Source organism: Cucurbita pepo, chromosome 11 (assembly GCF_057944985.1).
Source record: "Cucurbita pepo subsp. pepo isolate OVF chromosome 11, ASM5794498v1, whole genome shotgun sequence".
NCBI classification, from domain to species: domain Eukaryota; kingdom Viridiplantae; phylum Streptophyta; class Magnoliopsida; order Cucurbitales; family Cucurbitaceae; genus Cucurbita; species Cucurbita pepo.
The window spans coordinates 3626410-3640713 of NC_141808.1; the positions used below are offsets into that span (position 1 = coordinate 3626410).

Here is a 14304-nt window from a genome sequence, read left to right on the forward strand (position 1 = left end):
CTATAGGTCAAAAAATTTACAACACAAATCCGGAATTAAAGGGACTAAAAATATAGTTTAACACGCTTACTTAAACAAACAATATTAATTTGTTAATTAATTTGACTTTTAAGCATAAGCCATTATTTAATTCATTGGTTTTTTTAGGCATAAGACTTCAAATATAAAATAATTAATTATTTTTAGTACTCTTTGTTTTTGGACTTTATTTGAAAGATCGTGTTTAATAAGAAAATTATGTGGTCAAATATTATTGTAAATGGAATGATTCTAACGTGGATCCTTTTCTCACCTAACCAAAATATATTATGTCACTAAATGTTAGAAATGATTGCAATTAAAACTTTAAATTAATAACTTATCAATTTAAATCCTAAATTTGTTGTTAGCTGGGAGGAGCAGCCCTGGCATCACCATTCATGAGACATGTTGGTTGTATCCACTTGGCAGAGTTACCCATCTCTTTTTTATTTTATTTATTTTAAATATCTTGTTGTTTTAAAAATACCTTACATTTATTTGAATTTTCAATTTAAAAATAAGTGTTTAAAAAATACCCTTTCAAAAGTTTTATTAATATTCTTAATTTTTTTTAATAAAAATTAAAAAATACTCTTGAATTTAGAAAATAATAATAAAAAATTTGAATATAATTTGTGAGGGTATATCCGTTACCGTAAGAATTTTTCGAACTTTTTTTTTAATAAAGGTAAAATGTGTTAATATTATTTTAAAAATTTTAGTAGTATTTTTTAAATATATTACAATGTAAAAGTATTTTTGATAAATTAAAAATATTAATGAACTTTTTTCTACACTAATAAAATTTTAAAATATATATATATTTTGTAAGATAAGAGTTTTATTGAAATTTTTTAATAAATTAAAAAAAAAATTCTTTTATTGATCTACTATTTTTTACAAAAATAAATCCATTAATACTTGTCACTCGAACTCCAAGTTTCAGTCATATAAATTTCGTACAAATGAAACGACGTCGTTAGTGGAAAATTTTACTAGTTCTCTTCCAGCTCCAAAGTTCGTTGTACTTTTCTTTTAAATTTCTTCACCGCTCCGCCATGGATCTATCCCACCTGATCCGTCCTTCTTCCAACTCCTCCTCCTCCTCCTCCTTCAACGTTCCAACAATGGCAGCAACCAAAACAGACTTTGATCTCAGTGTAAGATCCCTTACGAGCTCTCACACTGCAATACACCGGTTCATTGCTTTTCGTTTTTCTCTGACACTGTTTTGGTTTCTCTGTCTTTTGTTTCTTTCTTTGCAGCCATCTCCGCAGTCTATCTACTCGGTCGGGTCAGTTTCCTCTGCATTTTAGGGCTGTCACTCCTGTTTTTGTTGTTGCCGAGCTTTGTCTGTCTACATTTGCATTTTTTGTATGGTAGCTGGTGTGGCGAGTGTATAGGCGAAATGTGTTGATGCTTTGAGGTTTTGTGTGTTTTCAGTGACTATACATTTGCGGATGTCACTAACTTGGACCATTGCGCTAAGTATTTGAACCAGACGCTTATCACATTTGGATTTCCGGCTTCGCTCGATCTTTTCTCGAATGATCCGGTTGGTTTTTTACCTTTTAGTCAATAAGCTGGTTTCTTCCTTTCTTTTTAATATACATATGCATATATAATTTTATTTTGTTTGCTTATGGAAAATGTTCGAAGTTTGATATGTCTACTGAAATATGTAGGTGTCTATCGCGAGGACGTGCAATTGTATATATTTCCTGCTTCAACAGAGGCAGCGTGACATTGACTTTAGGGAATCTGCTAATGAACAGAGACAAAGGTAACGGCATTTTTTAGGATTGATTGATGATATGGCGCCTGACATCACCGAATGCATCAATTGTGAATTAATTTATACGACTGTGCTAAGACATTCTTCAAAAGATGTTCTGTTTGGTTATGGTATCGATGTTTATCTTTTTTTATTTATTTATTTATTTATTTATTTTATTTTTTATGTTCATAACGGAAACGATTTCATTAATAATTGAAATTGAATCATCAGCCTTCAAATCAAAGGAGTTACAAAAGATTCCTCCAATTGTCACATTTCAGAGATTGCTCATAATTACCGAAAGGTTTACCTAGCAAAACCCTAGAAGAGAAAGTTGAACTACAATACTCTTTAACAGTCAACACGTCTCTTACTTTATCAAGTCATTTGAAGTGCTCTAGAAAACTTTCTATGTGTGCAAATGTAAATCTTTTTTCCTGGATTTGAAGTGCTCAGCTCTTCATTGTTCTATATTTTGGAAGATATTCACACCTTTGCATCTAATCTATAGCTTGACTTTGTTCTTAAATTTTGATGATATTTCTGTTCATTTATATGATGGAATGACTTATTCTAGTTCACATCATGTCTCCTTGAAATACTATCATGTCAATTTATCTTTCTATTTGTCCACATTTCCCTTTATTTTCTTGTGGTAGACTACTTTTAGACATATCAAGATTGGAGACTAAAGTTGAGAGGCTGGAGTCAGTAATACAAGCTAAAGATAGGGAGATTGCAACAATTACACGAACAGTACAATCTCAAGACTTCTCTAAATTCTATAATTTCTCTATCTTATTTGTATTGAACAAGGAAATATTTTCCCATTAGGAAGCCAAAGCTAAGGCAGCTTTCAAAGCCCAAATTGATAAGCTTCAGCAGGAAAAGGATGAGTTTCAAAGAATGGTTATTGGCAATCAGGTTAGGGTAGTTGGATGCTGCGTGATAGATAATTGTTTCTATGTGATAATGTAAGTGTTGATGATGAAATATACTTTCTGTTTATGTGACCAAAGCAAGTAAGAACTCAACAAATGCATGAGATGAAGAAGAAAGAAAAGGAGTATATCAAATTGCAGGTGGGATATCTTTGAGATGTTTTTCAGCCCTAGAGTAGAGTCCAACTCTGTTGGAGAAGATCAATATTTACAAAGAGATGCTGTTGTATATCTGCAGGAAAGGCTAAACCAAGTTTTAATGGAGAAAAAGAAAGAATCTAGATCAGGAATGGAGATAATGAATTTGCTACAGGTATATTGTAACCATTTTAATGTTGTATAGATAATGGATCATTCCAGTCATTTAATGGCTTTTATGATATGAGCAGAAAGAAGGGCGACAACGTGGAACTTGGAATGGCAAGAAGACTGATAATGATTTCTATAAAAAGATAGTATGTGAACAAGTTACTTATAAAAATATTTGTGAGTGAGTACTCTTCAGTGATTTTTGGTGGTTAAAATATTCTTGCAAATATTCCGCGGTCAGGTGGATACTTATGAAGTAAAAAATCAAGAATTGATGTCGGAGAATGCTGATTTGAAGGCATTGTTGCGATCAATGCAGGTTTGCAACCATTTTATAACTATCTGCACTATTAGTTTACTGAAATTGTTGTCCTATAAATTTCTGAATGGTGAGCATGCAATAAAATTAGGTCTCTGAATACGTCTACAATCTGTTATGGTGGATTCTGTGATACCGAGGTTTTCTGTCATTCTTTTATTAAATTATTTTTAATTTTTAATTTTGAAGTTCATTATTTTATTGGTTTATTTCATTATTTTGTGAAAGTATTTCTCTCTTATATTGTAAATATTAATTTATTGTTGGATTTTATTTTTTCAGAGCTCTAACTTTTAAGTTGGAGTTTCGGAAGTAATTTTCTTATTTATTAGCTTTTACAATGGTTGTGCCGATTGTCTACAAGAGTGTTGATTTGTTCCAAAGAGCTCCAATAGTTCACCAAGTAGGGATTTTCTCCTTCCGAACTTCATTAGTTTAATTATACGATGTTTGAACCTGTTCTTTATGATTATGATAGTCGTTTGTGTGTGTGCTCCACTTACTTCTCAACAAGTTGGATTTCCTTTCACCTTCTCATTAAAAGTGGTCTGTGACTTGTTTCTTGAATCCTTGAATTGTTGATCTACATCTCTTTAGTAGCTTAAACTCATATATAGTCTGTTTTGTTGTAAGCGTTTGAGTTATGCGTTTGTGACTCTCATCTGTACTTATGACATCTATGCGGTTTGCAGGTTGATATGAGGGATTTCCTAAATGCTCCAAATGGACTGCCTAAGCAACCCCTTGCAGTTAATGAAAGAGTTGAAAGTGAAGGTGCACGGTTTTCCTTTGGTGGGAGGACGGTATGGACCAAACTATTCTCATGTGGTCACCCGATTGATACATTGGTAACATGACTTATTATTTTTATTTTTTTTGCAGGATGTTTTTGACCTTCCGTTTCATATGGCTAGAGATAAGATTGAAGAGAGCCTTCGGAATAAGATGGCTTCTATAAAGGTGAATTGTTTTTCATACTACATCACTTTCTTCTAGACAGAGATGGATATTTATTACTGATAGTATCTTGAAATTTGAAGGAGCGGATGGGTGAGCTGCAAGATGCTCAGAAAGAATCTGAAGTTACTTCTGAAGCTACCGAGAGGGAATTTGAGTTAGAAGCACAACTTGTAGAGGCAAGGAGCATAATCCAGGAGCAGGTACTCTACTTTTCTTGCTCAGCCAATTAAAATCTGTGTCATATCTTCAATTTCAACGAGCTTCTCTTATCTCAAGTTTCCAATTTGCTCAGCAAGTCAAACTACAGGGTTGGGTCTAAAATGTCCCTAAACCCAATCCACTAACACCCCTAGACCTAACTACTTAAAGATTGGCTGGGCTGCTGGGTTTAAAAATAATATGGGTTGCCAGTGCTGGGTTTAACAATATGAAATAATATGGCCACTGGGCCCGCTCAGTTCAATTCAAAATTTCAGGCCCTCAACCTAAGAACCGAGCCAACCTACTCGGAGGAAAAAAAAAAAAAAAAAACTCAACCCAAACCATATTATTTTTAAACCAACCCAAACCAAGTGGGCTAGGTTGAGTTGCTCAGTTTTTCGAGTCTTCGGTTTGTCTAAACACCCCTAGTGAAAGCATTCTATTTTTTATTTTTTATTTTTAATTTTATGAGAGCTTTCAAATTATGTAAATCAGTGCAATTTGTGAGTGGTCCTTTGGATCTATAGTTCTGACACATTGAAAGCACGAATCTCTCTGAATTTGGTGTGCTCGTGAAGTTTCTACCCGTTTGGAAATACAAGAAATTCTTTTGCATGGTATTTAGATTGGAGTTTCCTCTGATTAAATTTATGTGTATCTCTCTGAATTTGGTGTGCTCGTGAAGTTTCTACCCGTTTGGAAATACAAGAAATTCTTTTGCATGGTATTTAGATTGGAGTTTCCTCTGATTAAATTTATGTCTTAGACACAATGTTTGGACTTTCTTCTTCTTCTGCCTAATTTGGGCTATGCCATATATTTTTCTTCTATCGATCTGATCAAACCAAAATATTTGTGATCTTTTTCGAGAAGCTTAAGTTTATATTAATTAATAACTGTACAAATTGGCTTGTATTTCAGGCATCAATTATGTCTAAACATGCCAAATCTGAGAGGCCAAGGTATTAATGCATTTCCTTACACATCTTAATGTAGTTTGGGTTTAAATTGATATACCACCAACATCTTTTCAGGAGTCTTAAGGGCCCTTTTGATTCTGGCTGAGAATCCATCATTACAGGTATCATTCAGATTCTTGTCAACCAGACACTTTTTTGTCGTTTGTTCTTCAAATTTTAATCATAACTAGCATTTGATTTTATTGTGTGTCATTATGTGTTCGTGTATATATAAAAGAAACAGGGTACCGTTTTGTTGAACTTATGAAATGCTCATGCAAAAAGCCAAAGGGGTTTCAGTAGATGCCTTCATTTGGCACTAATAGATGAAAGATGATAGTTATAAAAGAATATGTAAGGAGCTCCAAGAAGAAGTAAAGAAAACCGACCTCCCACAAAATCTTAAAACATCTATGATCCCATTTGAGTATTTTATTTTTTTCTCTCTCAACATATTTTTCATGGTAATACTTTACTAGTTACAATCATTAAGAAATCAACCATCTGTCTAGCCCTTGCCCTTCCCATCCAAACATGCTAAACAAGTTTTTTGTGGAGTTGTAACTCCAGAATCACCATTAACGAGTCATGTGATAGTATGGGCTGTGGTGATTTTGGAATTTTTCAATGCTTCTTCAATAGGTGACTACTATATTATATGTTAGCTCTCAAGTAGTTAAGATAACCGGGACAAAGCCAAATCTCTTTGGTTAACTTCTCTCTTTGTTTGTGCCCGTTGGCAGTCCTTTTTAGAACTTACTCTCTTGTGGTGGGTTTTTTCCCCCTTCATAGTGCGAGCGGTCTGATGGTTTTTGTTACTGTGGTTAGTTTCATGTCTACGCATATATTGTAAAAGTGCTTTGAGAATGCAATGAACTTGTTTTATCATCCCTTGTGTTTTAGTATTCCAAGACGTGGGGATGTTTTTCCCTGATGTAATTCTAGTTTTCAAAATATGGTTAATGCCGTTAATACCATCATTTTAATCATATTAATGGCTTACTTGTATATCTTAGGCTAAATTATACAAATTACCATTGGATTTTGAAAAGTTCTATTTTTACCTTCGGACTTTGAATATGCTCCCAAAAAATACCATTGTAGAGTTTTTTATTTTTATTTTTTTATAATGAGAATGAAATTCATGTAATTATGACATGCATTCATAACATTATTGAGATAACTGTTGATGTGTAAAAATTGATTATGCAAATAATGTTAACGATATCTTTTCATCTTTTGGGGTGAAATGAATGGTAAACATGTTTTTATTCTTCTATATAGTTGTAAATAATGTTACGTATATCTTCTAATTTCTACACATACTTGTCACATCTATTTCTGTCCTTTATTTTATCAGAAAATGTAAAGTCTCAGGGCATAATTGAATTATACTCCTTAGATGGGTAGAGGGATGTTTTGTTTAATTTAACCAATTGTATAGATGTTGTCTTATCTGCTTTCATTTGTAATTCTTTTGTCTACCTTAGACCTCTCACAGTGTTCAATTTTCATTTTTGCTTGCATAACTGGTCTCGTTCTTTCTGGGCACATGTGCAGGCAATAGAAGACAAACAAGCTCAGTGGCTGTAGAGTATTATAGAGTTGAGTGGCCGCATGGACAAGAAAACGGTAAAACGTCCTTTGTACAGCAATTCTTAACCAGGTGATTCAGTAGACCTGTTCTACTTGTTTGATACACACACTAAAGGCATGTATAACTCTAACCTTCATTACTAGTATAATTAGTTTATAACCTTCTCCCTCTAAATTATTGATGCCATTGCTTGCTACTTCCATTTATATTAATTTTTGCTTTGATTTCTTAAATTTTATAGGACACAAACCATAAAACTTTTAGATAGGATGCCTAGAAATGAGGATGAAGAACTAAGGGTATGTTTGGAAAGTGTGATTTTGAAAGGGTTAAAATTACTTTTGTCATGTTGAAATTGTGAAATCACTCTCAAATGTACCTTTATACATTCAAGATCAATTTGACATTTGGTTTTACACTTCTTAACACGATTTTCATACAAACATAATTGATTTTGCATATTCCTAAAGTGATATTAACCATTCCAAAATTATCCCAGTCATATTTTCAGTGCATTAGATTTTTCCATAAACAACCTCAAGCATAGATAGAAGTTGAATGAAGATATATTCTTCCGAACCAATTAAGATTGCTGCTAGGGATGGCACAATTTCTTCTTGGGACTTTGGGTGTGGGATTATGGCCCTATCTTTGAGTTCAAATTGTAATTTTGTTTCTTGGCCTATATATTTTCAACCTTTTGTTTGAATGTTTGAACTTTACATTTGAATTCTCTCGTCTTTAACTATTTATATAAAAATAATGCTCAAGTTTCCACAAGTCATTGCAAATCTTTCTCGCAAAACTTTGATGTTGATATCTTGGCGTATTTCCAGGAGAAACACATTCTGGGGAAACTCAAACTTAGATTGAGTTTCTAAGCTTCTTTGAAGGGGGCCGTGAAAGAAGGTTGATAGTTTAAACTTTATGTTTTAATTTGAAGGGTTCCCAATATAATACCAAAAAGAATGGGGTTGCTTTGCTTTGCTTTTTACGTCATTTTCTTCCCTTTCCTCTTGCCCTTTCAAATTATTGTTTCTTATATCTCTTTGTAAATTAATCATGTTCAAACTCTTCAAAAGTCAACTCGAGAAGGTCAAATCATTAAAACGTGCCCATTTTGGTGGCCGACCCGACATTATTTCAAGGCTTTAGGGTATGGGGAGAAGGCTAGTATAGGGAGTGTTTAGTTTATAAGTTATGCTATGTAACTTGAAAGCAAGAAAGTGCCTTTACTTATGTTCAATAATCTCATTTTATTACCGTGAATTTTTTAGTTTCAATAGCCATAATACTTAAATATATGTCAAGAATCTATAATGTGTTATAACATTGGACGGTTAAATATAAAAGTTAAAACTAAATAGGATGAAATGAGGTTAATTTTTACGTTTATGCTAGAGCTTTAAATTCTAAGAGAAGAAATGGAAATAATATACTCAAATATGAAGAAGACAAACCAAAGAAGAAGGAAAATAGAAACTTTACAGATGTTATAACTTGCAAATTAATCCTCACAAGAACAGGATCATGTGCCATAAAACTCCATCAAAACCCTGAAAAATAGGCCTACCAATGCACATTTCTCTATATATACAACCTCAAGAAAGTCCCTTTATCTCATACAAATTTTCAGGAAAAAAAAAAAAAAAAAACACTCGGAAGTCCTATAAAACCAATCAAATTCTGTCACTCTCTAGGGAAAAAGAAGAGAAAATGGATGGAAACTTTCATTGGGATATGAAGAGCAAAGTGATAGCAAGAACATCTTCAATAGGTTGTTCTTCTCGCAGCACTTATTACTGTGGAGCAGCTGAAGGAGTCCCTTTCGTATGGGAAACACAGCCAGGAACCCCCAAAGATCCACCCCCTCAAGACTTGCTTCCACCCCTCAGCCCTCCACCAGCAGTTATCAGCCTCGGGTTACCGCTACCGTGCATTGAGAAACCAAAAACCCGACCCCGACCCACGATGAAGCTTAGGTTCTGGAGGAGGGTCAAGAAGAGTAGGGATGGTGGGAGAGCTGCCCAAGCAACAACTATAGACTATAGCAATGATAAGTTGGAAACATTTTCATTTCTCAGCTCGGACTGCGAGTTCATGGCTTCTCCTCGGGATTCTATGTCGTCGTCGTCGTCTTCTTCATCTCCGTCGTCTCTCATCGAGTCGTTAACTGTACAAAATATGGGGAGGGCGTCGCTTGGAAGGCCTTCTAGTTGTAGTACTGCTGGAAAAATTCATAGAATTCTGGCTTGTTACCATTGATAGGGGATTTTTAGTATGAATTTATGTTAGATATAAGTGATATCAATTATATCAATTAATAAAGAAGATTTAAGTTATTTAAGCAATAAGGTTAATGTTAATCTTAATGAACATATTTTCTCATTTACCTAATTTTATGTCATCCTAGTATACTAGTTTATTTATTGGATTTTTTTTTTCTTTTCTATTTTTTTTTAATGATTTCTAATTTGTTTGAAGTATTAATAATTGTTGATTTTCCATCAAATCTCAATATTAAAGTATTAAATATATGGCATAAGGACATTATACGAACTAATCCAATTAATATTTCATTTTTAAAAAAAACATTATCGAAAGAAAATATCTTAAATATCTTTAGACTTACATCAAGGCCTAATAAAATGGCCCAAAACGAAGATAAAACTAGATAAACAGCCCACCCATTAAAAATACTTACATCAAGGCCCAATACAGAGCCCATCCCATTAAAAATACTTAAAATGGCCCAAAACGTAGATAAAACTAGATAGACAGCCCAGCCCATTAAAAATACTTACATCAAGGCCCAATAGACAGCCCAACCCATGAAAATACTTAAAATAGCCCAAAACTAGATAAACAGCCGAGCCCATTATAAAATACTTACATCAAGGCCCAATAGACAGCCCAGCCCATGAAAATACTTAAAATAGCCTAAAACTAGATAGACAGCCCAGACAATTATAAAATCTTACATGAGGGCCCAATAAACAGCCCAGCCCATTCAAAATACTCACATCAAGGCCCAATAAACAGCCCGTCTCATGAAAATACTTAAAATGGCCCAAAAGGTAGATAAAATTAGATAGACAGCCCAGCCCATTAAAAATACTTACATAAAGGCCCAGTAGACAGCCCAGCCCATTATAAAATACACATCAAGGCCCAATAGAAGCCCATCCCATGAAAAGTATTTAAAATGGCCCAAAACGTGGATAAAATTAGATAGACAATCCAGCCCATTTAAAAAACATACATCTAGGCCCAATAGCCCATCCCATTAAAAATACCTAAAAATGGCCCAAAACGTTGATAAAACGAGATAGACAGCCCAGCCCATTAAAAACACAGCGGAACAAACTGAAAGCAAATTAAACCTAACCCTCGCCGCATCAAAACCCCTCTCAGTCCCCTACAATCTCTTCCCTTCTATCTCCCGAGTTCTCTCGTTCGCTCAAGGTTCGTTGCTCATTGGATGTGTTTTGTTCTTTTCAAGATTTTCTTAGGTTCAAAACTTGTTGCAATCTTGATTGAATGTTTTTTTTTTTTTTTTAATTTGCTCAGTCGTCCTTCTCGCAGTTCCAGAATGTTGTTTGAATGTAAAATATTGGAGAGTATTAGTAATCGGTGTCCTCTTTTTGCTCATGCTGATTTGATGGTTATTGTCGCATTTCAGTTTATTAACTATGTACATTGCGATAACTTGGTGGTTCTGGCTAATGGCTCTTTGATATAGTTATTGATTACGAGCTTTAGGTGGTCGTTTTAGCGCTATCAATTTGCCGATTAACTTTTCGTAGGTTTTTGTTCATGTAATATCAATGGTTTGGAGATTTACCATAGTAGTTCCAAGGTAACTTGTGACTTTGATGGTTGTTGGTCTTAAGGAAGTTTAAGAAGTTTTGAATTCTTATTAATAGCTATTAGTACTTTATGATATACGTGATATTTTAATTTTAGGAGACTTAATTAATTCATTAACATTTTAATTTTCAACAAACAGTTGGGTTGGGTTAGGTCGCTGGTTTGTTATATAAATGTTGATCATGGTTCATACACCCAAACGAAATTAACCCTCGAACAGCCTTAATTATCTCTTATGCTGTTGAATTGAACACTGGGAAATATTTGGCCAAGCTCAGATAACTTATTATAAAAAAAAAATAAAAAATAAAAAAAATTAATGGGCATTGTTGGGAAATTTACTCTTGTTCTCAAAAGGGTTGTTTGATTTTTCTTTTTCAGGAACTCTAAACTTGGCTTCACGCCAAGAGCTCTCATCTCAGCAACATGGGTATGTCAGATACAAAATCCTAGATTGTTTACATATCTTGATGTTTTACGTTTTTTTGTTTTTGTTAATCTGAGAAGGCTTCATTTATAGGTATTTCTCGTGATTCTATGCACAAGAGGCGTGCCACTGGAGGCAAGAAGAAGGCTTGGAGGAAGAAGAGAAAGTAACTCTCTTCTTATATTTTGCTGCGTGCATATTGATCAATCAGTTTTCTTTCCATTTCTTTTCATTAATTGCTAATAGTTCTATGGTAAAGTTTGTGATTATCTTTCTTTGCCTGGTTTTCAGTACTAATCTGTAATTTTGTAGCTGAAATTTTTTATCTTTTGTTTGTAAGTGTTGTAGTTGGTGGCAAGGTGTAAACTCTCATCTTTTGTAACTATCACAGAAGAAATTTTGTCAATCCAATTTACAACTTTCATCTGCTAATGTGTTTTGAAGCCCTCTTGCTATTGTTTCTTACCTCATTGTTTGTGAAGGTATGAGCTCGGAAGGCAACCTGCCAACACCAAGATATCCAGTGACAAGTCAATCAGGAGGATTAGAGTTCGTGGGGGTAATGTGAAGAGGCGTGCTTTTAGGCTTGATACTGGAAACTACTCTTGGGGTAGTGAGGCCGTGACTAGGAAGTCACGTATTCTTGATGTGGTCTATAATGCATCCAACAATGAGCTTGTTCGTACTCAAACCTTGGTGAAGAGTGCCATAGTTCAAGTTGATGCAGCACCATTTAAGCAGTGGTATCTTCAGCATTATGGAGTGGATATTGGACGGAAGAAGAAGACCGTAGCATCTGCTAAGAAGGAAGAGGTATAGGAAGATTTATAGCTCTCATGATTGATTCGGTTTACGCAATTTCCAATTTCAAGTTTTTTTAATGTTTAATTAAGTTTCTGTCTAATGTTATGGCGTTCCTAACAGATACCATTTAGTTTAATGTGATACGACACTCCATCCATAACACAACTGATTTGTATGGTTGATAGGAAGGTGATGCTCCAACTGAAGAGGTAAAGAAGAGTAACCATGTCCAGCGCAAAATAGAGAAACGTCAGCAGGACCGTAAGCTCGATCCACATATCGAAGAACAATTCAGCAGCGGTCGTTTGATGGCTTGTATCTCATCAAGACCAGGTCAATGTGGCCGAGCAGATGGGTAAGCATTACGACACTCTTAATGATTATAGATTCTACCGATGTTCTTTCCAACTTGGTTTCACACAATCATTGAAGGTGAGGAAGGATTGTTGGGTAATGTTACTGAGGTATTTCAAACTTTTGACAGATATATCTTGGAGGGCAAAGAGCTTGAATTCTATATGAAGAAGCTCCAAAGAAAGAAGGGAAAGGGAGCTGGTGCTGCATAAATTATTTTGTAATCGAGTTTTTCTTCAGCCCATGTTTCCTGTTCTTTTTTTCTTTTCAAGCTATTTTGGAACTTCGATTTTGTTGGTAATAGTTGCTACTTTTTGACCTTTTCGTGATCACAACAGTTTGTTTATTAGCTGAGTTTTCAAGTTTCGAAACCTTTTGTCCTACTCTTTTTATGTAAGCTAGTTGGTTTGGTGTTTGATCTACAATTTTTACAGAAAAGTTCTAATGGATTAGGTCGAATGGCAAACAACTGTGTTTTTTAGAAAAATTAGGCTCAATGCTTGTTAAATAAATGCTTAATTGTTGTAATTAATAATAATAGCTAAAATAAATATTTTAAAATTTTGGGTAATAAATGTTGATACCAATTTAAGTTAGTTTGGCACCTATTAGGCCTATTAGATATTACGGAGTTTAATGATATATTAGACCTAAATTTAAAATATTAATAATAAATTAGACATTTTTTAAATATAATGGACTTGCGATTGTGGTACTCACTTTCTTAAGCCTAGTCGTTCTTGCATCGTCTACGGCCAAGTGACGTATGCCTGAGCCTGTGATCCCGGTTTTAGATTTCGAAAAAGAGTTTTGAAAGCAAGATTCGAGAAATTGAAATTAGTGTATAAGAAAATGTAAGCAAAAGGCAACAACAACGGCTTACTGCATATAACTATCGGGTGGGGAGAAGTTGATAACTAGTTTATCCTCCTATAATACATTTTGGGGCATTTTTGCCCAGGCGGGTATAGACGTGATTTTGGTGAATGGTCATACACCCCCGTACTGACCCGATATGAAATGGTAAAAGCCTATGAAATGGTAAAGGCCTATCTAAGATAAAAGCATAAGAAAGGGGTTTGGAACAGACATGCAATCATAGGTAACACGCCTTGGACAAGCATGACCGTGACATACTCCCCTACTCAATGTTTGTCAACCGACTTAAACAAGCAAGACTGAGACATCTGTCATGCGGTTATAAGCAACATGCTTTGGACAAGCATGACCGTGACATCCTCTCTGTCAACCGACTAAGACAAGCAAGACTGAACATCTGTCATACAGCCATAAGCAACCAAATAGTCTAAAAAATTTAGATATCATTTGGGTCTTCAACTATCAAAATGTTAATTATGGTCGGGTCAACTTTTCAATTTATTTCATTCATAAAACAAACTTTTAGAGCGAACAAAAGTATAAAATTCAATAGAGGATTGACACTTTCAAGACCATCTCTAACCCAAAACTATAAGAACTATATCAGATCAAAACTTACAAAATTATTGAAAGAATTAAACTCAAATCACACTGCCAAATAGGTAATTTTACTCCAATCACAAGGACAAATAGGTAATTTTAGTAGTAAGTAATGATTCTATGTGGCACAACCCTTAAAGTCAACCATTGGGAGGGTACTCAATAGGAAATTTAATCAAAGATAATTTAAAAAATAATATATAGTTTTAGAAGCAATAATGAGCATTTGGATGACTCACTTTTTGTCTTATAATATTATCTCTCTTTATTTGTTAGGTAGCCATCA

At 34.2% G+C, this 14304-nt stretch overlaps 3 protein-coding genes across 4 annotated transcripts; all 3 read left to right on the forward strand.

Annotated features, from left to right (window-relative positions):
• The first annotated feature begins 1032 nt into the window (after positions 1-1032).
• Positions 1033-7258, forward strand: LOC111805001 (uncharacterized). Its single transcript, XM_023689857.2, has 16 exons — positions 1033-1181; positions 1287-1315; positions 1465-1576; positions 1707-1804; positions 2458-2554; positions 2633-2722; positions 2818-2880; positions 2978-3052; positions 3129-3194; positions 3290-3367; positions 4060-4170; positions 4250-4327; positions 4408-4527; positions 5450-5490; positions 5563-5609; positions 7048-7258. Exons 1-15 carry the CDS (start codon positions 1080-1082, stop codon positions 5591-5593), a joined length of 1191 nt encoding a protein of 396 aa, XP_023545625.1. The 5' UTR covers positions 1033-1079; the 3' UTR covers positions 5594-5609; positions 7048-7258.
• Positions 7259-7388: 130 nt separating this feature from the next.
• On the forward strand, positions 7389-9438 carry LOC111805512 (uncharacterized). Its single transcript, XM_087128093.1, has 2 exons — positions 7389-7993; positions 8785-9438. The coding sequence occupies exon 2, from the start codon at positions 8801-8803 to the stop codon at positions 9347-9349; it is 549 nt and encodes a 182-aa protein (XP_086984219.1). The 5' UTR covers positions 7389-7993; positions 8785-8800; the 3' UTR covers positions 9350-9438.
• Positions 9439-10435: 997 nt separating this feature from the next.
• Positions 10436-12955, forward strand: LOC111806063 (small ribosomal subunit protein eS8). Of its 2 annotated transcripts, none has more exons than XM_087128063.1 (6): positions 10436-10549; positions 11336-11384; positions 11475-11547; positions 11864-12194; positions 12371-12540; positions 12670-12955. In XM_087128063.1, exons 2-6 carry the CDS (start codon positions 11381-11383, stop codon positions 12749-12751), a joined length of 660 nt encoding a protein of 219 aa, XP_086984189.1. In that variant the 5' UTR covers positions 10436-10549; positions 11336-11380; the 3' UTR covers positions 12752-12955. The 2 variants fall into 2 exon arrangements, with proteins under 2 accessions (XP_086984189.1, XP_086984190.1); XM_087128064.1 differs by having other exon boundaries at positions 10512-10596.
• Positions 12956-14304: the final 1349 nt, after the last annotated feature.

Coding starts and splice junctions, on each gene's coding strand:
- LOC111805512 (XM_087128093.1), top strand. CDS start 8,801: ATGGATGGAAACTTTCATTGGGATATGAAGAGCAAAGTGATAGCAAGA.
- LOC111806063 (XM_087128063.1), top strand. Junction 11,548..11,863: donor GCTTGGAGGAAGAAGAGAAA/GTAACTCTCTTC, acceptor TTGTTTGTGAAG/GTATGAGCTCGGAAGGCAAC. Junction 12,195..12,370: donor CATCTGCTAAGAAGGAAGAG/GTATAGGAAGAT, acceptor TATGGTTGATAG/GAAGGTGATGCTCCAACTGA.
- LOC111805001 (XM_023689857.2), top strand. CDS start 1,080: ATGGATCTATCCCACCTGATCCGTCCTTCTTCCAACTCCTCCTCCTCC. Junction 1,316..1,464: donor CAGTCTATCTACTCGGTCGG/GTCAGTTTCCTC, acceptor GTGTGTTTTCAG/TGACTATACATTTGCGGATG. Junction 4,328..4,407: donor ATAAGATGGCTTCTATAAAG/GTGAATTGTTTT, acceptor TGAAATTTGAAG/GAGCGGATGGGTGAGCTGCA.